Source organism: Eublepharis macularius, chromosome 14, assembly GCF_028583425.1.
Source record: "Eublepharis macularius isolate TG4126 chromosome 14, MPM_Emac_v1.0, whole genome shotgun sequence".
Taxonomy (NCBI): domain Eukaryota; kingdom Metazoa; phylum Chordata; class Lepidosauria; order Squamata; family Eublepharidae; genus Eublepharis; species Eublepharis macularius.
The window spans coordinates 43,931,601-43,958,525 of record NC_072803.1 but is presented as its reverse complement, the minus strand read 5'-3'; the positions used below and the strand labels follow the sequence as shown (position 1 = coordinate 43,958,525).

The 26,925-nt window shown below is 43.6% G+C and overlaps 1 protein-coding gene across 4 annotated transcripts in view; it reads left to right on the top strand.

The window, feature by feature from the left end:
• GRIN1 (glutamate ionotropic receptor NMDA type subunit 1) overlaps positions 1-26,925 on the top strand; it is a 53,270-nt gene that overhangs the window by 20,399 nt on the left and 5,946 nt on the right. For 2 of the 4 annotated variants that reach the window (XM_054997771.1, XM_054997770.1), the window contains 15 exons: positions 2,917-3,038; positions 3,631-3,805; positions 5,058-5,202; positions 5,843-5,926; positions 6,671-6,806; positions 9,160-9,287; positions 9,828-9,992; positions 10,781-10,899; positions 12,267-12,379; positions 14,006-14,154; positions 14,509-14,666; positions 16,194-16,355; positions 16,847-16,956; positions 17,974-18,119; positions 21,107-21,217. In XM_054997771.1, the coding sequence (XP_054853746.1) occupies positions 2,917-3,038; positions 3,631-3,805; positions 5,058-5,202; positions 5,843-5,926; positions 6,671-6,806; positions 9,160-9,287; positions 9,828-9,992; positions 10,781-10,899; positions 12,267-12,379; positions 14,006-14,154; positions 14,509-14,666; positions 16,194-16,355; positions 16,847-16,956; positions 17,974-18,119; positions 21,107-21,217 (2,023 nt within the window). The remainder of the gene's footprint in view (positions 1-2,916; positions 3,039-3,630; positions 3,806-5,057; positions 5,203-5,842; positions 5,927-6,670; positions 6,807-9,159; positions 9,288-9,827; positions 9,993-10,780; positions 10,900-12,266; positions 12,380-14,005; positions 14,155-14,508; positions 14,667-16,193; positions 16,356-16,846; positions 16,957-17,973; positions 18,120-21,106; positions 21,218-26,925) is intronic. The other 2 variants (XM_054997774.1, XM_054997772.1) reach the window with 1 other exon arrangement.

Genomic DNA, 26,925 nt, shown 5'->3' with positions numbered 1-26,925 from the left:
ATTCTAAGGGCAGCAGGTGGGGGGTAGTTTTAGATTTGCCAGTCTGTTCTGATGCCATTATATTAAGATGCTACAAATGCTCACATTCATGGTACAATTCTATAGTTTTAACATAATTTTTAAAAATAGTTATCAACTTGTTTGTCAGTTATTTCAGTGCCTTTGTACTAGGATTGCCAGCTCCAGGTTGGTAAATTCTTGGAGAGTTGAGGGTGGAACCTGGGAAGATCTGGTTTTGGAGATGGGAGCGACCTCAGAAGGGTTATAATGCCATACACAGCCATTTTCTCCATGTATGGAGAACTGATCTCTGCCATCTGGAGATCAGCTGTAATTCTGGGAGATCTCAAGGCCCTACTTGGAAACTGGCAAATCTGTTTTGCACTCATTGTACAGACCACAGGAGAGAACCAGTGTGGTGTAGTGGTAAGAGTGTCAGTCTAAGATCTGGGAGGTTTTGGTTCCCCACTTGACCATGGAAGCTTGCTGGGTGACCTTGGGCTGATTGCAAACACTCAGCCTAACCTACCTCACAGGGTTGTTGTGAGGATAAAATAAAGAAGGGGAGAATGTTGTAAACCACTTTGAGTCCCTATTGGGGACAAAAGTAGAGTATAAATGAAGTAGGAAAGAAAGAATCAAGTTGATTTCCTAGTGAGCAGCAGAGCAGAATGCTGCCTGCCCATTTCCTCTTATATCTCTCCTTTTAAATTCAGGCAAGGGGACTATAACACATGTAGTGGCCCCTGTAGTAGTTTTGCTTTCTTTTTTTGTATTGTTTTTCTGTTAACCCTGAATTTGAAGCCTCAAGGATAGCTAATATTGTCAAATCATTTACACAGATTGCACATTTGGATTTTACTATGCAAATTCACGAGAGCTTAGAGTTGACAATCATTAGGTGTCTTACCAGTAGACATGGGCACAAAATGGAAAAAGCCCGAGAGTTTCATCACGATCCACAAATCGCGAATCATGAAACTTCACACATTTGCCGAAACGATTTGTTAGTTTCGTGATTCGTCAGAACCTAGGGCATTTCAATGGCACCCTTCATACCCAGAGATGCCAAACTCGCAGGGAGACTTCAGCAGGCTCTCCTCCAACCACCCTCCCAGTTTACAATACGTTGATCGGGAAGGGTGGGAAGGGAAGTGCTGCCAGAGTTCATGACTGAAACAGGGACCGGGAGGTGCTGGATCAGAGGAGGACGGACTGGCCATGGTGGAGCTGGGCTGGGAAGACAGAGTGAGGGGTGGGGTGGGGTGGAGGAAAAAAGGCACCCTCACCCAAAGACCTTCCCACAGCAATAAGAGGCTTCTTTCAGTCTCTTTAATGCAGCAGCAGCCAAAAGCACAATCCCAAATCCTTCTACACACTCTCCCACTCCAATTCCAGCAAAATGCTGACATAAATCTGAACAAGGGGTCTGTGGTTGGCCAACAGACCTGCCTAACAGGGTTTGGAGGGGTGAGATTGGTGTGTCCATGGTTACAGAAGGCCCACCTCCTTGGTTGCCTAGGGGATTGACCCCCCAGCTCCTGGCTGTATACGGCAGAATGGAAGATCTCCAAATGGCTAGGAGAGCTGCCAATCAAAGGTAAATGGGCTATGATTGGGGTTTCCAATGGCAACAAAAGGTCTGGGCCTATTGTTGCCTGGGGAATCAATGGACTGGCGCCAGCCTGTCTGCAATTACGAGTCGTTCACAAAGCTAACGAAACAGGGCAAAAAGTCATGAATTTCGTGATAATTTCGTGATAACCGCGGACCCACAAAACGTTATTTCGTGACACATGAAACGGCCTGTTTCATGACTAAATTTGCTTCGTATTTCAATTCATGCCTATGTCTACTTACCAGTTCACTTGGTATTTTGTTTCTCAGGGTCTTTAGCAGGTATTTTGCTGAACTGAGCTAGGGAGGATGGGTTAAAATGTGTCTTTTTAAAAAAATTGACCACACTTCCTGATCTGCTGGGCTGCCTCCCTTAGGCATTTGAACTGACTAGGTTGTTCCTCTGACCATTGAGAATTTACCCTGGCTCCGGCCCACTGACCAGGTATTTTAAAATCACAACTTTGCTACAGCCCCGCCTGTGACGGTCCCTCCTCCAATTTTACCCCTTTACCAGTTTTGTGTTCCTAGTCACTTGCTGCTCCTTTTGCCTGGTACTCCTCCATCCCTAAACTGTTAATGGTACCCTCTCTCTTTCAAATCCCTTCTAAAACTCTACTTTCGTTGTGAGACCTCTATCTTCACCCCTTAATCCTAACACCCAACTGAAACCAAACTTAAGTTTTAGCTTGGATTTATCCATCACCACCCTTGTCTCCCCCTCCTCTCCACACATCATTGCCTTCCTCACTGTTGAACTGACACTGTAATCTTCTTGGACCTGCTTTTGTACTTGTTAAATTCTGTAAGTGGACAAGCATCCTTTTGTGGAAGCAGGGCACTTCTTTCCCGATATTGCTTCATTACTGCTTTCCACCCCAGTGGGTTATTGCTGGAACAGGATGTCTCTTACGCTAAACTCCTACATTGTGAATTGAACCAGATCCAGACAACAGGACACAGAGAATGCCATGGATTTCGAAGAAGCATGCAATCTGGCCCTTGCAAAAATCAATCATAAAGTGTACCAGAGTCGTTGATTTGCACGAGTCTTCAAGCCCTGACGCTTGAGTTTCAAGAGCAGCCTTTCCCCCAGCCACCTTTTCCTGATATTGCAGTCTGGAGTTTCCTTCAGTTTACGATACCAATCCGTCCGCCACCTGTAGGAAATGCATTTCCTGGTCTTATGGCCGACATCTTCCTCCAGGTGGTAGGCCTCTGGCAGAGAGTTCCTCCACGGTGAACATCCATGGAGGAGTAAGAATCATCCTTCTAGTGTATTCTTCTGTTCTTTTTCAGTGAGGATGATGCTACAACTGTGTACACATCGGCAGCCAAAGAAAACATGACTGGCCCAGGCTATGTGTGGTTGGTAGGGGAAAGGGAGATCTCAGGCAATGCTCTGCGTCATGCACCAGAAGGTACAGTGCATCTTGTTCTTATTGGTTTTTTGGGACCCTCAAGTGTCATAATTAGTCTCTTACTTGTTGCTTTTTTGATATGCGGTACTACCATTTTCCATCTACCCCACCCCCCTCTCTCTCCTAGGTCTCCTGGAAATACAGATGGAGGACTTGCATGCATACGGGGCTTTGTGGTAGTACAGACAAATCTGAGCTGCACTATGCTCAGTGTGGAGGGAACGGTAACAGAAGGAGATTTTTCTCCTCATAGCACATAAAATCCAGAAGTTTACCCTGCTAGAAGTACTTCTTTATGCCATGTCTAATTCCACTTCATTGCTACAGGTGTAGCGCAAACTCAGTAGTCTCAGATTTTTTAAAAAATAGAAAAATTAATGGAGGAGAGATCTACCCTTGGCCATTAGCCATGATAGTTAAATAGAACAACCATATTCAGGAGCGATATATCTCTGAGTATAACATAGGATTGATAATACGCTTTGCTTCTGAACTTCTTGTGGCATCTGACTGAGATATAGTTGGAAACAAAATGCTGAACCTTGGCCTGATCCAGTCAGGCAATGCTTATAGTGTGTCCTCCTTGTTCTAGGGTTAATTGGTTTGCAGCTCATGAATGGGAAGAATGAGTCTGCACACATCAGAGATGCAGTGGCTGTGGTGGCCCAGGCCGTGCATGACTTGTTTGAGAAAGAGAACATTACAGATCCACCAAGAGGCTGCGTGGGAAATACCAACATCTGGAAGACGGGACCTCTGTTCAAGAGGTAGCTGCTTTGCTGGCTCTGCTTTCCTCAGGCCTGGCAGGGACTCAACTATCAAAAGAGACAGTGCCATTCTACAGAGGCTAATCAGGAAGAGAATCTGGCTGCTATTGGCTGAACTGCTGTGATGTGTGAAAGGGGCAGGGCAAGCAGAAAGGCCTATAAGAAGGAAGTGGTAGACAGTGGAGAGACTGAGGAGTCAGATGGTCAAGGGAAGCAGAATAGGCTTCCCAGTTTGCCCTGGGAGACCGGATAAGTCCTGTGTCCCCCCCTCAACTCCCGCCAGGAGAGTATAGGGATCTGGGAACCCTAAAGCAGAAGCTTACAGGAAAGGATGCTTGAAAGAGATCAGAAGGTCAGCGGGAGGATCCAGTAAGAGAGAAAGGCAAACTGGGAGAGAGAATAGATATAGAGAGCAGAGGCACCAGAGGCTGTATATGAGCCAAGATGAAATTCACCTTTTAATTTGATATATAATTAGTCCAGATTTTGACTGCAGCCCTCTTTTAATAATAATAGCCAATGCCAGCAACCTAAATTATGAGGCCTGAACATGTGGTACTGTCACACCTCTTTATATTGCTTAATTAATTTTACTTCCCTTAACCGTTGGGTGGGAAAGGAGCTAACCAAGGTTGCCACTTTCTCATCATTTGAGGCAGTCAACCCCGCTGCCCCTGGCCCTCCCTCCATTCCTTCAGGCACTATCCGTACACTTTGAAGCATACCTCTATAGCCCTCAGGACTAGAAACCTGTCTTTACATGCCAGCATCCTTGAACCAGGGCTCAGTTGTCTTACTCCCTGAACCACTGTAGTAGCTTGCAACTTGCAAGCAGAGACAGCTGCAGCAGGATAGAATTCAGCAGCATTGCAGCACCTCCAGCACTACAATTTGCCAGGTTTCCACTCCATCAGAGATCCAGTGACACAAAGAGCTAATAGGATAATATTCCCTGACTCTGGCCTGACTCCACAGTCAGAGCAAATTGTCACTCAACCACAAACCAAGCTGTTCATCTGCTTACTTGACAACATGCATAATCTGCTTGTCTGACAACATACTTTTTTCATAACCACTTGTGGTACTAACCACCTGCCTTCAGGCCACCAATATTGACAATTTACCATTTTTAAAAAATGAACATTGAACTTTGCTGAATGCTGAACAGGATGCACACATGCACACACACACACACCCAGAGCCTTTTACTTTATGATCTGTTCTGATATCCAAACAATGGTCTTTTCTCTAGAGTGCTGATGCAGACCAAGTATGCAGAGGGTGTGACTGGCCGGGTGGAGTTCAATGAAGATGGAGACCGGAAATATGCCAATTACAGTGTCATGAACCTACAGAACAATAAACTGGTGCAAGTTGGAGTATACAATGGTAGCCACGTACGTATGTCCCCGGAGGAGGTGTGGGAAAGGTGAAGGGTTAATTTTTTTCACTCTTAAGTATGAGCACCAATGGGAATGTCTTTTCACATCTCCTGTTGAGAGGGTGTCTATAATTCTGTGCTTTTAGCCAAGGAAGGGAGGTGATTGTAGGCATTCCTTGCCTGATTTCACATTGGAAGGTAAATGTGCAGCATTTTTGAAGATGGCAATAATTAGCTCTGTGGCTATATGAAAGGGGAAAAACTGTGCACATAGATTTAAAGAAGCCCTACAATTTCTGTATAAATCCTGTAAAACATAGGTCTATTTTCCGTAATTTATTCTGCTTCTGCTAGCTGGCGAGGGCGGGGGGGTGGGGGAGTAAAGTATTTAAATCCTAATGGCAGGAAACCTGCTAATTGGTGCGCTAGTTTTTAAAGATTGCATCACATGCTTTCACCAATCCTTCCTTGCCTTAAGGTTTAGGGACTTCCAGGATTTTAAAATTGTAAGCCCTCTAGATACTAGACCATGGGCCAAAGTTGGTAGACTGACTGTCACAGATTTATCTGCATTAGTCTGCTGCATTTTGTGCCCTGCCCACCCATCTGGGTCAGCCAAGAGGGAGATTATAATTCCCAGTACTGTGCTTCCACAGTTCCTGCCCAATGACCGCAAGATCATCTGGCCTGGAGGAGAAACTGAGACACCACAGGGCTATGAAATGTCTACAAAATTAAAGGTAAAGCTCACAGTAATGAGGTAGTGTTAGATAATGTTTGCTCTTCTAGTCAAAAGTATGCTTGGAAATGCCTAATATTGTACTATAAAAGGTTTGTTCCCATGACAGCAAATACGGATTGCCGTTCTGTGTGAATTGTGCCAAAGATTCCTGAAATTCTCACGAGAAACTTTTTAAACAAGGTATCCCTTGAAATCTTCCACAAAGGCAAAACAGATTCACCAGAGACATGTACCAGAAATCTCAGGCAGGCACTGATAAATAGGAATACATTCAACTCCCTTCTCACTGCTGCCCCTGAGGCAGATACCAGGGACAGAATATGTAATCCCTTTGTAGATTAGATTCAAAGTTTAAGAACATAAGAAGTGCCCTATTGGATCCATCTAGTGCTACACCTTGTTTCCCAACCAGATGCTCCAGGAAAACCCACAAGCAGGGCATGAAGAAAACAACCTTCCTGCATTACTCCCCCCAGCAATTGGTATCCAAAGTTAGATTGCCTCTGACTATGGAGGTTTTGTTTAGCCATTGAAATTAGCTGTTGATTAACTCATGAAGTTGTCTAGTCCCCTTTTAATGACATCTTTTCTAATGACCATTACTGTATTTTATGGCAGTGAGTTCCACAGGCTGACTACATACTATGTGAAGAAACCGGAAGTTATTAAAAATATTTGAATGCACTTTTTCTGAAAGGAAGCACTTCAAGGCAAACCAGCTTTCTGGTTCCTCTTCTTCCAGATTGTCACAATCCACCAAGAGCCCTTTGTCTATGTGAAACCAACACTGGCAGATGGAAAGTGCAAAGCACTGCTCAACAGTACTGGGGGGCTAGTGCAACAGGTCCTCTGCACTGGGCCAAATGAGACTATGCCAGGTAATTCTTTGCATTGACAGCAGAATAGACTGTATATACAAAAATAAATATTGGCCAACAGCAAATAATGGCTAAAACAATTGAAATGAATTGTCCCAGTTTTGCATCTCCAGACTTTTCTCCACTTAGGCAACCATTAATACCCAGCAGGCCATTTCCTAGGGCTATTTCAGGCCAGGAAAATAGTGTACAAAGGAATGCTTAAGCCCTTTCCCCTCACACACTGCAGTCCCATTCAAATCAGGCCCATGTGCCAGCAGGGAGCTCCAAGAACACATCTGTTGAAAGTCCACATGGACTTTAAAACATATGACTTAACCCTAAATGAATGGATCAATAAAGCAGACTATACAGAGGAGGGGCATCAATAGAGTTGCTGTAGCATAGTAGTTAAAGTGGTTGGGTTGTTAATCTGCACTCTGCTGGTTTGACTCTCTCTACTGCCATGTACTCAGTAGGTGGCCTTAGGTAAGCCACTCCTCTCAGTCCCAGCTGTATTGTGGAGCAATAATAACTCCGACTTTGTTCACCACTGTGAGTGGGGCACTAATCTGTCTAGAAGAGTAGTACATAAGAGGAATTGTTGTTGTTGTTATGAGCAAAGCATGTGCTTTGTATTCAGAAGCTCCTAGTTTCAGTTTTTACTATCTCCTGTTAAAGAAGTCTGAGCGGATAGCAGATGGTGAGGAAAGGCCCTTCTTTGCTTGACATGCTGCTGCTCATAATAGTTGACTATACTTAAGCCAGATGGGGCAATGGTCTGACTCATTATAGCAGCTTCATATGTTCACATATCAACTGAAATCAAACATCTTTCTTTATTGACTGCAGAAATAAAATATTCTGTAAATTTTGCACTGGAGAATTTTGAAAGAGAATCATAGGGCCAAACGACAAGTGACAAAAGGCACAGGTTGGACACTTGTCCGCTTCCCTCAAGTTTTGATGGGAAATGTAGGCAGCTTGGCGGAATGTTGGACAAGTGACAGTTGAAAAGTCCATTGGATAGCAGTTGGAGAGCCAAGCTGCAAGACCAGGATGCCTACATTTCCCATCAAAACCTGAGGGAAGCTGACAAGCGTCCAACCTGTGTCAGGCGTCACTTGTAGCTTGGCCCTCAGAGAGGAAATGTTTTTCATCTCTAGGATAAATGAACCAGACTGTCACAGAAAGGGCAGGTAGCAAAGTAACCTTCTACTGAAGCACAGATTAAGGTTCTCACCTCTTTGGACAAAGCAACAAGGATACAAGTTCAGCCTATGAGGTTTTGTATCCAAGCACGGCCACTGCCAGTTCAAAGCACTGAGCACCTCCATTCAAGCTGGCGTTGTGTCCTGTGTATGACCTCTAAATCAGCTCTTATTTAAACTTTTAAACAAAGGTTACCAGGAAGCTGTCTTATCTTTATGATCACTCATATAAAATCACTCAAACATAGCTGTCCCAGAGAACAAAAGAGTGAGTAACGGTTGTATCACATTGTATGCAAGCATTTTTAGACCTATAACACATTCAGGGAACCACAGGTGCGATTGTATATGCTTTAAAAAGAACCACTTACATTTATTTGCCAAGGTAACAAACTGTGTCAAGAAAAACCAAATGTTGTGATCTCACATGCTCTTCCTGAAGTAAGTGATAAAACTAGGGCATGGTAGAGATTATGTAAACTTACTCAGTCACAGTACTGTTCACTGGCATGAAGCAGAACCATCCTCTTGCTGGCAGCAAAGTGAAGGGAGAAGGAAATAGGCACGTGGATAACTATCAGTGATATGCTGCTGGATAGTTTCCCATAATGCAGGCATAAGAATGTATCGTCATTTTTAGGGCTACAAATTATATGAACAGCCTTTCTTGAGGGCTGTTGCATAGTGGTTAAATGGTTGGGTTGTGAAGCAGCACTTTGCTAGTTTGAATCCCACTACTGCCATGAGCTTAGCAGGCAGCCTTGGGTAACTCTCAGCCCCAGCTCCCAAGCTATATTATGGGGATAATAATAACATTGACTTTGTTCACAGCTCCGAATGGGGTACTACTAATCTGTCTAAAAGAGCAGTTGTTGTTATTAAAAGTACAGGCACAACATTTGGATTAAACTCAACAAAGACTACAAATTCCATGATCCACTGCTCAAATTAAAATGCAGGCACATCATCCATGTTAAACAAAACAAATTCTGCAACAGCTCAAATTTTCCCTTTGCCTCAGATCTAGGATTTCAACCCAAATTAGATAGCTGCCTCTGAATTGGATTTTGCATTTGAGACATGGTGGTGGAGAATGCTGGTGGTATCTGAATGGCTGCCTTTGAGGGATTGTTCTATGAATCTGTTTTGTTGTTCTTCCATAGGACGCCCCAGTGTCATGCTGTGTTGCTATGGCTTCTGTATCGACTTACTGATCAAGCTTGCTAAGACAATGAATTTCACCTACGAAGTTCACCTTGTAGGCGATGGTAAATTTGGAACGCAAGAGAGGGTACGTGTGGATAACTGAAATATCATCTTCCTCTCTGTTAAAAGCAAGCACAGCCAAAACGTGCAAGGTTGGTAGCTTCTGAAATTGCTAGGAGTCAAATAGCAGTTTCTGATGTCTCTTCCAGTAAGTGGAAAGAAGTTTCAGGGCTACAGGGAACTCCAGACACAGAGAAGGTACTCTCCAACTAGGGGAGGAGGGGGGGTCAATGACCTGAGTAGAAAGAGCTGGGAGCCTAAAAGTGCAGAAAGCAAAAGGTTCCACTCTATTGACAGAGCAAAATCTGAAGTCCAGGCTCCTAGCATTTTTATCAATCTTGGCCCATCTAGACTTCGTGGAGCCTGAAGAGGGCTCTAAAGGTCTGAGCATAGATTGTCTCATTCAACTAGGTTTCACTCTCAGCCCCTAAGACTCCCAACAGGAGGGAAAATGGAAAGGAGTGGGTACAATTGCTACATCTGCAGATGGAAGATTTCTCCAAATTTCAGAGTGAACTTGTATGCAGATCAGATACTTACAATAGCACTTGGGATGCCCCTGCAGGTGAACAACAGCAACAAGAAAGAGTGGAATGGGATGATGGGGGAGCTTCTGAGTGGCCAAGCTGACATGATTGTGGCCCCGCTGACTATCAACAATGAGCGAGCACAATACATTGAATTCTCCAAGCCTTTCAAATACCAGGGACTCACCATCTTGGTCAAAAAGGTAACATGCTTACACACCTAGTGAAAAACCATCAGTACCAGGCTGTGAGCAGCAGGTGCTAGTTCTAGGCTGGAGCTCTACACAGAAGGGCCCAGGACAAGGGCTGACAACTGTTTACCCTCAAACTGCCCCCTTTGAAAGTGATGCTTTCTCTCCTCTACCCCAATTGCCAACCTGAAGGGAAAATATGGACATTAAGAAAAAGAGTTCCAACAAGGAGCCTCTACTTTGGTGATGGTCATGTGAAGAGGTCCCTGGTTTGAGTCCTAGATTCTGCTGTCATACACCAAGGACAGATGGGCTATTTGAAACCAGAAAAGTTCCCAGTGGAGAGCTGCTCAGGAGGGCTGCTGGCAGCTAGGAACAAGCTAAGCTGTATTGCTGGACCACTCAGCTCAGATCTCAGCCTGACCAAAGGTGGTAACTGCTGGCATAGGCTCACTTATCATCACTACTGGCTTGGTGAGAGATGAGCAGCACGTCAAACACTGCCAACATTGTAAAGGCCACTTGGCTTGTCCCTGGCCAGTCTACCCTGATGGATACCCACAAACCTTGGTGTGAACTTTGTTCCCAGTAGTCTTTTAACTTCAGTTCTCTTGGTTGGTATCAGGACTAAATCTGGCATGACATTTTGCATATATTCACATAAATGTGCATACATTTGGGGGAGAACCCCCCCCCCCAATCTTACAAAGCTCTGCCACAGAGAACACTTCATGTGTATTTGAACCCAGACTTCCTCCCACCTTCTGACTGTTATTCCTGTCTCTGCTGCTGTGTTCCAGGAAATTCCCCGCAGCACCTTGGACTCATTCATGCAACCATTCCAGAGCACTTTGTGGCTTTTGGTGGGGCTCTCGGTGCATGTGGTAGCTGTGATGTTGTATCTCCTCGACAGGTTCAGGTAACCATCCCTTATAGTATATGGATGGGGTATGGACAGCAGCCACAAATAGTTCCTGCAGCTGGAGACACTGAGTAGTTTCATAAATGTCTGGAGCAGGCATCCATTCTGCACACACACACACCAACACTATTTGATCTAGGGCATAGTCTACTGAGTGGTTCCCTTGCACAAGCCTCAGTGAAAGAAATGGCACTGGAGCAAGGAAAGCTTTGCATTGTTCCGAGGTGTGCACAAGGGAAGTTGTACATTAGAGTATCTAGATAAGGGGGCAGGGAAATAAGCAGATCTTGGATGGGAAAGAGGGAGGAAGAAGAGTTTTAAAAGCAGCCAGTGTTGTGAGGTTGGATCCATGAAATCACACTTCAGTGTCCTGTTAACTAAGACTTGTTATGTAGCTTTGGGTACATGACAAATGTCGCAGCATCAGTTTTTCTCCCTTATCTGTGGATTGGACAGAACAGTGGCCTACTTTTCAGGGATGTAATGGAGTTCACCATTCAGCATTTTACCACATTATTAGTACCATATACTTCAAAATAACTAAGCTTATAATGTAAAATATGTTTTATAGTGGGGTCCTTTGTTAGTCTGCTGCAGCCAAAATAATACAGTGGGATGGGTCCTATCCCTAACCTATCACACCGTTGGGCAAAGTAGATTTGACTAATTGAAATATTTATACCTAACCTTACCTTTTAGCTCAAGTCTGAAGTCTTCCTCTCATCTAAAGAGACTTCCTCCAAATTACCTGGCTCTTCCATTGGAGGAAGAGACACTTAAACTGGAGGCAGGCTCCTTATTCTAGAGGATGGTTGGATCCACCCCACTCTCTGTGACACCTTAAAGACAAGTAAATGTATCGCAGCATACATTTTCATAAGCAAGATCCAACTTGCATCTGATGAACTGGGCTCTGGTTTGTGAAAGCTTATGATACAATAAACCTGTTAATCTTTAAGGTGTTACAGAATCTTTGTTTTTATGCACCACAACAAACCAAGTTCTGTAACAAGAATTCTATGTGAATTATGTGCTGTTGCATATCTTTGCATAATGCATTTTACTTCTGCTAATTATGAGCAATTGTAGGGAGCTGTATGGGGGATTGTCATCCGCCTAGTTTACCTTACTGAGCTCATCTTTGGCTACTGAAATTTCAGAAGCATGCTTTCAAACCAAGCTTCAAACATATAAGTACTATAATTTCTGCAAAAAATTGAGATTCTTCAGATGGATAGTTCGCATCCTGTGCAAGATTTTATGCTTGCCGAGTCACAGGATGCATGTAGAGTCCTGATAACAGTGGACTCCAGCAAGGAGCTAAGAACAAGAATATGTCAACTGATTCTGTCTCTCTTTTGCAGCCCATTTGGCCGGTTTAAAGTGAACAGTGAGGAAGAAGAAGAGGATGCCCTGACACTCTCTTCTGCTATGTGGTTCTCCTGGGGAGTCCTCCTGAACTCTGGCATTGGAGAAGGTAAGCAAAAATGAGTGTGAATGAGAGCTGTGAGGAGAACTGATTGATGATAGTTGTAACCTGTTTTGCAGACAACAGTCTCCCAAAGAGGCTCAGCTTGCTTAAGAAACTCAGGTCACAATTAGGTTTTCAAACTAAAAAAGACAAAGCATGCAGTGAAAGCATGGAGAAAGGAGACCAATCCAGTCATGCCAGCACTTACATCCAGTTGGGGCAGAACTGATATTCCTTTCCTGGTGTTCATCCTGGGAAGAAAGGGTGGAACCTCTCCTTAGTCCTTCGGCCAGTGGCAGAGGCCAGAGTGTGCCTCCTCTCACTCCTGCAGTCTCATGGATAACTGGTAATTAGAGCAAAACTCTTTCGGACAAGATGGGGAAGGCCAGTTCACTGCACTTGTTCCCTGCTGCAAGTTCCATGCATGCTCCACCCAAGGAATGGGGCAAGACTGATTGGGTTGTTGCAATGCGTCTTGCATTCAAGAGCCATTGTTTGTGATAAGGGCTACTGCTAGGCAATGGACATTTTACACAATGAAATGTTGAAGCATAGGGGCATGCTTATGAAATTCTCCCCCTCTGAATTCATCCCCATCTTGTCCATGGAGTGATACTAACAAATTATTCATCTGCCGTTCCTCCATTAACTAATTTAATTTGAATATATTAAACTATCTGTATTTGGGTTGTTTTGAACTAACATGATTCTACACAGACACACACACATCAGTGTACCCTTAGCTTGAACCTCAGCAAGTCCCAGGTGCCAAGTTGCCACAGCACCTAGAAACTTCATTGCAACATCTAGTATTTTCTACAGTGTTTTTACTATCGTGTTTCTCAGCAGTTCTCAGTGGAAGTAGGAAGGGCTGGATCTAACCAGTTTTTCTTTTGGTGAAAAAGGGAGGAGGGATCCCCATTGACCACCAACAGCTATGTTTGAGATCATGGGAGCAGCATGAGCAAAAGTCATGGGGAATGGGGACTATGATAAGAAGGGGGAATTGGCTGGAATTAAGTAAAAAAGCTAGCAGGATCCAACCCGAAGTTTATTTATCATTTCATATCAGAATGTTTTGTTGTATAACATAAAAATAAATGTATATGAAGTTCCTGTCATTGCTTATTTATATGTTAACTGAGTTTTACACTGTCCAGTGATGGCGGGTGAATTTATTTCTTAACCAGTTTCTTTCTATTCTGGTTCCAATATTCCATTAAATGGAGCTTTTTAAAGCAACAGAATTATGAGAATTAGGGATAAATTAGGTTGGAAGTTAGCTTTTGGTTGAGGTGATGACAACCAGAATTTCCCCTATATTTATGTATACACTGCAATACTTTTGTCATCATTTTAATAACTTTCCAAGAATATTAAAGGGTTAGGTTTTTGTGGTAGCAATAAGTATAAAATTTGGTCATTAAAATACAAAACCCATGACAGCTGAAAAATGAGTCTGGCTCTTAATTTTTTAGGCTGGCTCTTAGAGTCAATGTGTCAAGGCCTGCCTTAGCGATTCTCCTACAACGTTTTCTAGCTGTGGACCTGGTCAGAAGTTTTAAATAGACCCAATGTAGGCTACTGATGGCTGTCCTGTGCTTCCTGACGCTCTTATCCTTTCCCTATCAGGAGCTCCCCGGAGTTTCTCGGCTCGAATTCTCGGAATGGTGTGGGCTGGATTTGCCATGATTATTGTGGCCTCATATACTGCCAATCTGGCTGCCTTCCTGGTGTTGGACAGACCTGAAGAACGAATCACAGGCATCAATGATCCTAGGGTAATAGCACACTGCTCTGTATTTCAGCTGGCCTGGGAGTTGTTTTGCATAGGAAACAGCAAGCTCTATATTACAGGAGTAACAGGGAAAATGTGTGGACTTGGATCAGTTCTGTTCCCCTCCTTGTATTCATGTTGTATTCTAATGCAACAGAATTCATAAGTGGCAACATTTAAAACAAATTAATTTTGAAATTATGGGTTTTTAAATTAAAACTTAAATTTAAAAAGTTAATTCAAATTAAGAAAAACACAATTCTAAAACTGCATCGAGTTCAGGAGAAACTAACTAAGTTTTTGCTTCTTCCCTTATTACAACCCTCAAAATTTCAAATCCCATTTTATTGTTTTCCAGTTGAGAAACCCCTCGGATAAATTCATATATGCTACAGTGAAGCAAAGTTCGGTGGACATTTACTTCCGCCGTCAGGTGGAGCTGAGCACCATGTACCGCCACATGGAGAAACACAATTATGAGAGCGCTGCAGAAGCTATCCAGGCTGTCAGGGATAAGTAAGTAAAGGGGCTAGGAGTTTGGGAAACAAGTAGAGCCAAATCAATCAGCCATTCACCTATAAATAGATAAAGCTGCCTTATACCAATGGCCCATCTAGATCAGTATTCTCTCATCTCACTGGCAGCGGCTCTCAAGACCCAGACAGAGAAACAATTGCAGCTTCCTTTAACTGGAGATGAACCTAAGGTCTTCTATACATGATATTGCACATGCGCTACAAAGACCATCCTCATCAATGTGTGTGTATGTGTGTGCACATGTGTGCATATGAACCTGCTGTAATACTGTTGGTCCTTCCAGCTAACTATTGTCTAATCTGATTGCCAGTAGCTCTATAGGGACCCAAGCCAAGAATATTTCCCAACACATGCTACTGAGATTCTTTAACTGCACATACCATGCAAAGAACATGCTCTTGCACTAAATTCTATCCCCCTTTATGAATCTGTCTACAGTCTACACTCTTTTTAAAGTCATTTACGCTAGTAGCCCTCACTCCATCCAGCGTTGGTAGGTTCCACAAATTAATTATATATTATTAAAGGTACTTTTTTTCGTCTCTTCTGAACCTACTTTTTTTTTAATTACCAAGCTGTTTCTTGAAACAGCTTCCAATGATCATTAGACACCACAATAGAATACAATAAAATAATATCACACTGAAACTTGCCCCCAGATACACTAATTTGTTTGCCTGAAAGTAATATGGCAAAGGATCATAATCAGAAGAAATTTCAGAACTTAATCAAAAAAGCTGCTTTATACACCTCCTATGGTAAGATATTCCATATGGAACAACAAACCTCCTAGAAGAGGGGACCTCCAGTAACAATTACTGGGCTGAGTAAAGTGGCTGAGCAGGGAAAGTGAGAGAAAGACAGACTGACTTCTTTTAAGTATGTGAGTCAGAAGCTTGTCTTTAAACGTTAAATTCAGCCCCAAAGCAAATTTCGCAACGTGTGCAGCTGTTGTAAAATCAGATAGTGTGGGCATGTTGTCCAGTGCCAGCTAGTGCATTCTGCACAAGATGAAATTTCCAAGATACTTTCAAAGGTAGCCCCACATACAGCAAATTACAGTCCAGCTATAAGGCACAGTGCAGTACTTTCCATCAACTTCACACAGTGTCAAGGGGAAAGGTGCTTACTTATTGAAACATGTAGGCAGGGCTTTTTTTCTGGGGAAAGAGGTGGTGGAACTCAGTGGGTTGCCCTTGGAGAAAATGGTCACATGGCTGGTGGCCCCGCCCCCTGATCTCCAGACAGAGGGGAGTTTAGATTGCCCTCCGCGCCGCTCCAGTGGTGCGGAGGGCAATCTAAACTCCCCTCTGTCTGGAGATCAGGGGGTGGGGCCACCAGCCATGTGACCATTTTCAAGAGGTTCCGGAACTCCGTTCCCCCGCGTTCCCCCTGAAAAAAAGCCCTGCATGTAGGGCATTTTTAAAAATCAAATAATGACAAATGCTGTGACCCAGTAAGGCTATCTCTTGGACAGTTTAGCTTGACAGTTGCCCTCTCTTGCAGCAAGCTCCATGCATTCATCTGGGATTCAGCAGTGCTAGAATTTGAAGCCTCTCAGAAGTGTGACCTGGTGACAACAGGGGAGCTTTTCTTCCGCTCTGGTTTTGGCATCGGGATGCGCAAGGACAGCCCTTGGAAGCAGAACGTCTCCCTGGCCATCCTCAAGTCTGTACCATCTTGCAGTGGGAATGCTGAATGCTCTCTACCTTGCATGGGGCAATCAGTACATTATGAGGGGGGAAGGCAGAGGAATTCCTTTTATATTTCTAGCTTTAAAAAGCCCAAGAGCCAACAAAGAGCCAATAGATGTAGCAGAATTACTTATTACTAGAGGAGACTGCCCATTTCCTGTCTGCCTAAGTACACCCAGACCAGTGACTTACACATGGGATAGCACTCTTTTCAGGGCAGGTAATTATTCTGCCACACTCTAAAAGGTAAAACTTTTTTGATGCAAAACTGAAGTATACCTTGAATATTAAATCCTAAAATAATAATTGTGCCTTGCTTTGCTTGGCTACAAGAAGTATCGGAAACCTGGACTAAGCGATGTAATACAAATACTGAATAACACATCCCTTCTCCACATCCTCGCCAGTTCTTGCCTCTGCTGGGAAACCTGCCCCAGTGACTCCTGTGCTCTCTTCTGCCTCCAGCCTCCACGAGAATGGCTTCATGGAAGAGCTTGACAAGACTTGGGTGAGGTATCAGGAGTGCGATTCCCGTAGCAATGCCCCAGCAACACTCACCTTTGAGAATATGGCAGGTTTGTTCCATTCTCACCTGTCTTCTAATCCCCTCATCTCCGTCTGGCCTTCCCTACACTTTCAAAGAGAGTGTTTCCATGGGGCACCAGAAAGATGTGAAAGAACTTTTCACTCCCTCCACATGTCCCACACCCTTCTCTTTATGGGAACCCATCTAGCTACACCTGGTGGGTAGACACACAAGCATTCCCAATCCATCTCCCCCCCCCCCCCGTTTTTGCAGTAATATGTAGTTGAACATATCCCCATCTCCTGTCCTATTTCACTGACTGCTACTAGGGGAAGGTAGGAAATATTATCATGATGTCATGTCACATCACACTGTTTTGTTAGCTACTGGAGAGATGCACAAAATGTGTTATTTTAACCTAGGAGCCAATCATCATGTGTTAAAACTGTTTCTGGAGTATTCACTTTATACTGGGAGGGAGGAGTCCTGCATTTGTGAACACAACATTATAAAAAAAATTACCTGGACACAGAAAAAGAGCGAGTGAAACTTGTCCCTAACATGCTGATTTTCTATCTGCAGAGTCTTTAAAAAATGAATGGCTCCATCAAACATTGTGCTGTAACACTGCTCTTTACAACAAATGATAGCACTGATATAAGTTGAAGTTTGGGAACCAATTTGTTCTGGCCTAGTGCAAAGTGTGTATTTGTCCAATAGAAGGCCTTGCTGTTGTTAAAAACTGCTCTAGGAATTTGGGATGAGGAAGTGTGTTGGTGAGGTTACTGTTATTGGCCAACAGTCACCATCTACTGCCAGCTTTGCCCTGGTTCATAACTAAATTGTGCCCCCCCCCAAAAAAAACCTTTTCAGAGCTTGCACCAGGACAGATAAAAGGTAAACTGCAACGAGTGCTTTCGAACTGGCCCCATGCCCCCACTTGCACTTAAGCCACAACATCTGTTTTGACCCTTGCTGTGCCAAGAGGAAGATGGGGAGGGAGGGGGGGCTATTGCAGTGCTCTGTCTTCCTCTCTCCTGGGGGTTAACTTTCCTGCTTCTTTCAGGTGTATTCATGCTGGTGGCTGGAGGTATTGTGGCCGGGATATTTTTAATATTCATAGAAATAGCTTACAAAAGGCATAAAGACGCCCGGAGGAAGCAGATGCAACTGGCGTTTGCAGCAGTTAATGTGTGGCGGAAAAACCTGCAGGTAGGACAGACCGTTTTTAGAGCAAAACCTCCAAAACAGGTGCGGTTTTTTGTGTTTCCCATCACTTCACCCAACCAGTGACTACAGTGCTATGTGGGTATAGCACAGGGACAGACTCCCCGCAGCCCCCAGCCCAGCCCAGCCCCAGCTCCTCCTTGCAGGCATACCACTAACAGCCAAACTGGAGCCTGATGCTCCACTAAGCATTAGCATGCAACCCCTCCCCCCATGCAGCACTTGGAAGGTGAGTTGTGTGCCCTTGAATCCACTGTCCTAGTAGGATAGGCCCCACTTAGCTAGACTCCACCTTCCCTCCACCATTTCCACCCCACGCAGTTGGCCAACTGCTGCTCTTCCAGAGGTGGCTTTTTTTTTTTTTTGGCCAGTTCAAGCTTCTGGCCTTTGGCAAGCCATTGCATTGTAAATCTGGTATTTGGCTACCCTTGGCAGGAGGAACACCTTTGGCTAACCTGCCTTGCTCCAGCTTCCCTTCTGATTATCTAGCAAAATAAAATAGTCCAGTGACCTTGAGCATAGCAGCTGCCATCCCATTATGCACCCAGATGAATCTACCCTAATAGTTTCCATGTTTTCCTAGATTCTAAGAAAATGAAGTGTGCTGGAACCAGGGCAGCTGCTCCATGAAGTGCTAAACTTTTAGCACTGCCTGCTGGTGGAAGAAAGGATTACAACAAGCAGAAGGGCTTAAAACAAATTTTGAGCCAAGGGCTGGCTTTTGTTACACACCAGTAGCTGTTTAGTCTGGGCATGTACAATTGCAGAATTGAGACAACAGAAGGGGTACCGGCTGCATATAATTAATACATCCCTATGCCTATCCCTTGGGATCCTGAGGAACCATAGCTGATGAACAGAGCTAATATTTAGGATGGCCTTATGTGTGGCCTGTGCAGAGCTTTTTTAGCCAGAGATTAGCTCCAGATCTGTTTTCAGTGCCAAGACTCAGTCATGAAAAATGTTGATCCTAACAGTACAGATTTTGGGGTACCTCTGAGTATGTGCAGAGTGCCTTTCTCGGTGTGCTGACAAACATCAGCCCTACCTGGGCCACCCCATCCAGATTATAGCACAGAGATTCTAGGCAATAATTGCATGTCAGGTCTGAGTCCCTGGTTCATTTTCTTTTAAAAATATGAAATAAAGAAAAGAATACCTGTCAGATAGGTCCCCAGACAGCTTTGCACAAACCAAGCTAGTCAAGAACAATTTACTTATTATATCGCATGCTAAAGCTCACTATACAGCGGATGCAAAATTGTTAGGCCCAGACACATTCCTAAGGGATTTTTTTAATAGCAAAAGCCATGGGCCTTAGGAGGGGAATCAGGCCATTGAAGAAGAAAGTGAGGAAGAAAGATGAGCTGGCATAGGCCTCTCTGTTAAGAAAACCATGAGCTGTACACTACTGCAATGTTCAAAAAAAGCCATTTCTTATTCTCCCCCTCCCCTCCTTCTTTCTCTTACCATGCCCCCCTCCCCCCCCAGCCAAGTCAGCAGCACTGGAGGGGTTAAGTCCACCAGAGCACATTAGTCACTGCCATTTTTCACTTGCCAACTTTCTAGAAAAAATCCTGCCCTGGGTCATTGGGGGAAAAGAATCTTTGGGGCTGTCAGCCAAGCATGCCACCCCGTGGGTTATATAAACAGAAATACGCTAAAGAGATCCGTTTGACAATGTAAGACTTTTTCACAGGAGGATCCCTCAGACCACTAGTATCTGGTACATTGCTAGAAGGTAGGCAAGTGGAAAGATTTCTTTGTTCAAGAAAAAAACAAAAAACAAATATATCTATATCTATATATATCTATAACGGGGTTTTTTGTTTCCTGGGGGAATCACAGTTTTGCCGTGGCTATTTTCGGCGATGCCATGGAAAGGCACCCCAAAAAAGTCATCCCATCCCATTCTCTTGCTATCTTTTCTTTTTTTTCTATGCATGCGCGCAAAAAAATTTGAGGAAACTGAAAAGGAGGAGGAAATGTATCCCCCGCGCATGCTTCGTGCACCAGTGGGATACATTTTTGGTCACCCCCACCATGTGCTGGTGCAGCCAGACCTGGTTACACCCTCCCCACCCACAAAGAGGTTAAAAAACAAAACACCTCCCCTTAAGAAGTGTCATCTTGCTGTGATTGGCTGGTTTCCCTCCCCCACATGAAAACGAGAAGCCCCCATGTGTTGACCAGGTCTGACCGCTTACCACCGATGGCTATATTCTTTTGAGTTCCGTTTCTTTGAGTTCCTACCATCTCTAACATCATCCAAAGCCTTAATGCTTTGCTTTTTCCTTTTATTTTCCTTGTTTAAGAGATTTTAATTTAAATTTTTTGGTTTTTTGTTTTTACTTTGGAAAAACCAGTTCAGCTTTGCGCCAAGCGTCATTGAAATTTTTGGAATACCTTTTTTTTAACATACAATGACCTTCTCTTTCAATGCAGTCCTCTCTCTCTCTTGTGGCCGTAGGATTCACCTTCAGAAAAGGCCCCGAGCATTTTTATTTAGTGGTAGGTGAAAAGTGTCTCACCTCTCTCTCTAGTCAGCTCAGCTTTGGCAGGAAGGGGTTAGTCCTTCTAGGGAATAAAGAGGCCATTGGTTTGAGCCCAGTTTTCATGGGGAAGCCAAGCTAGCTCCCAAGGCCTCTGAACTTTAAACCCAGGATAAATGAAGCTGCTTGTCCCCTCCCGGCCCTCAAGGGGTTTGTTTCCTTCAAGTCTCAAAGCCATTCCAATGTAGACCATAGAGAACATGTCAACCCTTGCGTAAGACCAGAGCTAAGTTTTAGGGCCCTGTATGTTTGGGACTGACAGCCATAAAACATCTCAGTCATTGGCTTGACCACAATTTAAGAAAAGAGAAAAAAAGCAGAGAAAAACCAAGGATCGTGACGTGGGGCAGTGTTCATCTAGGTGTAGAGGTCCCAACCACCCACTGGAGATCTAATCGCTTATATACATATTCATTTTAGGATAGAAAAAGTGGTAGAGCAGAACCAGACCCTAAAAAGAAAGCCACTTTTAGGTCCTTCACCTCTACCCTGGCCTCCAGCTTCAAGAGACGTAGGTCCTCCAAAGACACGGTAAGAGGAAGAAGACCAATTATGCCCTCTCTCTTTCTCTCTCTCTCTCTCTCTTGCTCTCTCTTTCTCTTCTGTCATCCCATCAACAACCACACACTCATCCCGAAGCTGCCAGTGTAACCTACCATAGCCTCATGTCCGTCAAGAGTCGGTCAGTCAGTCAGTCGGTCAGTCAGTCAGTCATTCCCGTGTCCCTCGAAAGATTCCAAAGTCCTGGAGGGCAAGGAAGGTCTTGGTTGCTTTGTAGTGTCCTGTGAAGAGTTTGGAGATTACTGCAGTGAGTTTCTTGTTCTCAATTCTTTTTCATTTCGTTTTGTTTTTTGGACTGGATGACTTCATTTTATTTGGAAATATGGTTTATATTTTCCTCACCTTCCTGGTGTTGACTTTAAAAAAGAAAAAAGAGAAACAGAGATGTATTTTTCCTGTTTTTGAGTGTTTTTGTACCTGTTTGTCATTGTATGACTAAAGCAGTCACTGACCCCTCCACCCTCTTCTGCCCCAATTTAATTTGGGCACTGTCTCACCTCACTCTGGGTCATATGTTTATCACATTCTCTACCTGTGATTTTTGTGTTTGATTGAAAAAAATTAAGTGACAGGTCAGAACCTTCAGGATTTGGTCTTTATGCACAACTGACATCTGTCTCTGCTTATGACATTTATGGTCAGAGCAGGGCAGGGTCAGACAATGATGATTTGGAGAGAAGGAGTTTTGAAAAGCAAAAATGTTTAAAAAAGAAAAAAAAGGAAGCCAAGCTAAAGAGAAAAAAGGAAGCCAACCTGATTTGAAATTAAAGCACTACTCCATTTCAACACAAAATGTCTCCCACGAGACCAGAAGTAGTGTTGAAACTCCCGCTTGCTACAAACTTCTTGCTTTCAAACATCCCCCTCTGAAGGGGGCGGGTGGGTTGCACGCACAATTCAGTCAAAGTTGGGGCACCTCCCTGTTTGCATGAACTCTGCTGGATGCCCCTTTGCACGTTAAAGCATTTGGAAAGCAGGAAACATTTCTGTTTTGCGCTATGCAGCATAAGAAGTTGGCTCACAAAACTGCCTACTGCTGTGAGTTTTTTAAAAAACTTATTTTTGATTTTTATGCTTTCCCCATTTTCTTTAAAGGGGGGGCAGTCTTTTGTTGGCCCTAGATTACGTTGAGCAGGAAGGGGTTAGACACACAAGTGCATGGGTTGCAAGAGAACACCATCCCCCTGCCCAGGAGTAGAGCAGGGAAGGTCAAATTGTGTGCCCCACTTCCCATACATGTAGCTTAGGTGTGGTGGTGGGCGTCAGCTGTGGAACATGAAAATAAAAACCTGGAGAGTACTTCTGAGAACACACAGAGAACATTTCTCTCATCAAGTAATCACAGTCAGCTGCCACAGATCTGGATTAGGGAAGGGCTTCTTTAGTCAGAGTCCTGCACAGTCATGAAAGTTTGGGGAAACTCGCTAGGAAAACTAAGATGTTTGATGCAGATTATGAGATGGACTCGCTATTGACTCTCTGTCTACCTCATGGTTAAGAAGATACTCCTTTCTTGGAGCTGGGTGCACTTTTGGTCCAAATTGGCTTGCAACACTAGAGGCCTGCTTTGAGAAATTGGTGAGTCAGTGCCTCTGCCTTTTCCCTTTAAAATAGCCTGCATACCAGGCACCACTTCTCCATACCTCTTCTACCCCTAAGCTGGCAACTGAGGAACCAATCAGTATCTTTTAAGGAGCTGAATTTGGCCCACAGGCTTCCACTTGGTGATCCCTTCTCAACATAGAATCTTAAAAGTTTCTGACTTTTTCTCTACCAGGGCTAATAGCAGTTGGAGGAAGGGGGCGATGTCTAACCAGGGTTAACCTCTCCCACCAGCATCACAACTCCATACCCAATTCCCAAAACAACTGTTTTTAAGTGCAGTTAGAGACAGCTGGAGATCTGATCATGGATCTCTTGAATCTCTTGACAAAATGTATCTTAATATTGTATGTGTCCTTCATGCATCGAGCTAGCTTTTAGTGAAAGCTAAGAGACTACCACTATTTAGCAGTGGGGTTCCCCAGACTGCATCCCCATCAGATCAAAGATAGCATTCATCAAGACTATTACTGGTGTCCACATCTCAGATGATCTACAGTTGTGTCTGATTTTTAAAAAATAAATAAATCACTCATCAGATATTACTTTTACTGCGGGTCAAATTGGCTGAAAACTCATTTTTTAAAAATACTTTCCATGCCCCACAAACAGTTTGGCTTGGTTCACTGAAGAAAATGGCACTGCACACAAATCTCTGCAGTGGACTTGCTGTCTGCCAGAAGCATTAACTGTGGTCTGAATTGCAGAGGCTGTTTGCTGGAAGGTTGGCTCAGCTTTTGAGCAGGCAATAGGGCCAGAAGACCAAAGTTTATTTCTAAGGTCATTTCTACACTACAGATGTATATAATCAGTTATCTCTATTCTCTAATAGCTTCTTCCAAATAATCCTGCTTGATGCATGCTGAAAAATCCTCTAACATAGGCTGAATCCACACTACCGTCGTTCTCGCGGCAGTTTTTCGCTTCCACAGTGCCATTCCTTCATCTGTTCACACGCATTGTCTCCAAAGCCATCATTAATTCGGCATGGCGTCGCCACAGCCCATTGCACTTTCGCCGCGGGTTATCTTTTGACGAATAACTGCCCTCCATTGAATTCCGAGCCTCTCTTGACCCGCCTCCCAATTAAGGAGTAATTCTCCGCCTTTGTCCCCACCCCCTTTTTTTAAAAAATAAAAGAGTACCATGTCGATATGGCGACATCTCATCATATTAATCTCATTTTAAAAAAGCGGGCAGACCTCAAATATCAGAGGAACAATTTCATATGTTAATTCAATTTATATATTTGGGGGGGGGCACCCACATGATACTGAAATCATGGCTCATGTTACACCCAACACGGACTGTGCCGACGAGTTAGGCGCAGATGTCAATTTTCCAAAGACAAAATGAAGCTCTGCTGTGGGATGCTGCTGTAGGTGATCGTGACCGCTCACCCATTCCCGGATGATTTCAACCAGCATGCAGGCTGTGATGTTCCGAGCGCTCATCGTAAGTGTCTCGGGTGATTTTTTAAAAATATATTATATTAATGGTGTCGTTGTACCATTGAACCAGGATGCTTACTCGTCGATATAGCGTCAATTTGACTTTTTTAAAAAATAAATAAATAAACCGGGGCCGTTCGGGTTTTTCCCGCCCCTGGATGCATCTTTTTAAAAGGGGATGTGATCATCTGATTGCGCAGGAGAAACGCTGTTCCAGGGGTAATGTGGAAAAATGAACGAAGACTGCGCAATAACTGATGATGCAATCATTGCACGAGAAAAGCGGGAGCTAAGGTAGTGTGGAATCAGCCATAGATACTAAGCATCTCCCATAATAGTTCTAAAGTTTCCCAGAGGAGATAACATGACTACTTAAGTCTCAAAGACTGTTTGTGGCCACATTGGTCCAGAGCAAAATGCAAAACCAGAAACATAACCCATGTAAGCCCTTTTATTAGGACCAACCAAAATTAATTACATTTCAAAAGAAGACCTTTTCTCATCACTACCTCCTTTATTGTTTTTAATTTACATTAGTCTGATGGACAGTTTTAGTGAACTGAAAAGCTTGTACACATTTTTGTATAATTTTGGTTGGTCCTCCTAACAAAAGGGAACCTTCGTAAGACTATATTGTAATGTAGTGCTGGGATTGAGCCAAAGCCTTGAGGATGGTTAGTTAGAGTTCTCTATCTGTTTCCACCTTCCTTGGATCCCCCCTCTTCCACACAACAACAAAACCAGCACATCTAGGAGAGGGAATGGTGGCCAAGAGTTCCTATGCCTCAAAAGCTAGGTTATACATACTTTCCATTAAAGGACAAATTATAATTCTGCACCAAGAAAAGCTGAACTTAGTGGACAATATACATTGTACAAATTATCCAAATTAAGCACAGTTTTCCTTATTTGGCATAATCTCTGCCATTAGTTATGAGGAGGGTCCCCAACAACTAGGAATCTTATTCAGTCACTTTATCAACCTTGCCCACACATTCATTCATACTTTCTTAACTAGGTCAGCTAGAAGTTTAGATGAGATTCTCAGGAAACTAATTCCATGCCAGATACAACAGCCTCTGCTGGTTTTTCTGTCCCCCATACCATACATGCAGCCCTGCCTGTAATCCAATAGTCAAATACAAGTGACATTTATAATAAATGAGATAACTGCAGCTCTGTTTCTTAGACCTCTGACTCATTCACTTTAAAGCGAAGTTATGCAAATGTATAACATTAGCTCTTGCTGCAGATGCATTTATTTCCCTTTAGATATACAAGGACTTTGTAATATTCTAGCCAGCTACTGAAATAAAAAATGCTTACACAATGCCCAATAGTAGCATGCCACCATCTGTTTTTTTAAAATTCTAGCTCCAAAAAAGACATTTTTCTCAAGGCTGAATATGTGCATGTGTTTTTTGGGGAGCACCTCAAATAAAACAGTTTTAAGAATTTTGAAACTAAATTTGTGCTAGCAATGTAACTGCACACAGATCTAGCAGGTAAATATCTAGCACAGATCTAGTAGGGTTGCCAGCTCCAGGTTGGAAAACTCCTGGAGATTTGGGGGATGGAGCCTGGAGAGGGTCAGGTTTGGGGAGGGGAGGTACCTCAGCAGGATATAATGCCTTACAGTCTACCCTGCAAACATCCATTTTCTCTACAGGAACTGATCTCTGTAGGCTGGAGATCAGCTGTAATTCCATATCTCCAGCCACCACCTGGAGGCTGGCAACCCAAAACAGTGAATGTCTAACTACTCTACCCATTATGATTTGGTTCCCAGATTGGTCACAACCCAACCAAAGATAAGTATTGTTAAGTTCCATTTATTTCAGTAGGAGAAATATAGGCATTGGCAAGCATTTTTAACTCAGCGAGAGTTAAAATCACACAACTATGGCCAGAAAGCCAAGGTTTTAAGTTGTGGAAAATCTTTTAAGAACACTGCTAATCTTACAGGCCATCCACACCTCTTTAGTTGCATCCTTTTAGCATTATTCCTTCCCATTTATAGCCATGCTCCTTTTAAAGCAACAAATAGTAAAGGTAACTCTGTGCCAGCACAGAGTTATTACTGACCCATGGGGGGACGTCGCATCATGACATTTTCTTGGCAGACTTTTTACAGGGTGATTTGCCATTGCCTTCCCCAGTCATCTACACTTTACCCCCAGGAAACTGGGTACTCATTTTACTGACCTCGGAAGGATGGAAGGCCAGTCAACCTTGAGCCGGACACATGAACCCGGCTTCTGCCAGGATGGAACTCAGGTCGTGTAAGCAGAGCTTGGGCTGCAGTACTGCAGCTTACCACTCTGTGCCATGGGGCTCAAATATTATGTAAGAAGACTACATATGAACATGTACAGAGTTATTTTTTTCTCTCAACTCTGGGTAATGGCAGCTGATGCCCACACTTTAAAATTCTACAAGAGGGTTCCTTTCCAGGAAGAGGGCAATGTAGGTCTTAGCTCAGATAACTCTTGTTTTAGAAATTAAAGTTTTCTAATTTTCCTTGACAATCTTTTCAAAATGCGGTCTAAAATGTTTTACGCTGATACATTCTGACAGGACTATCATACTACCATTAAAATGTTGCATTGAATAGATATAATCAAC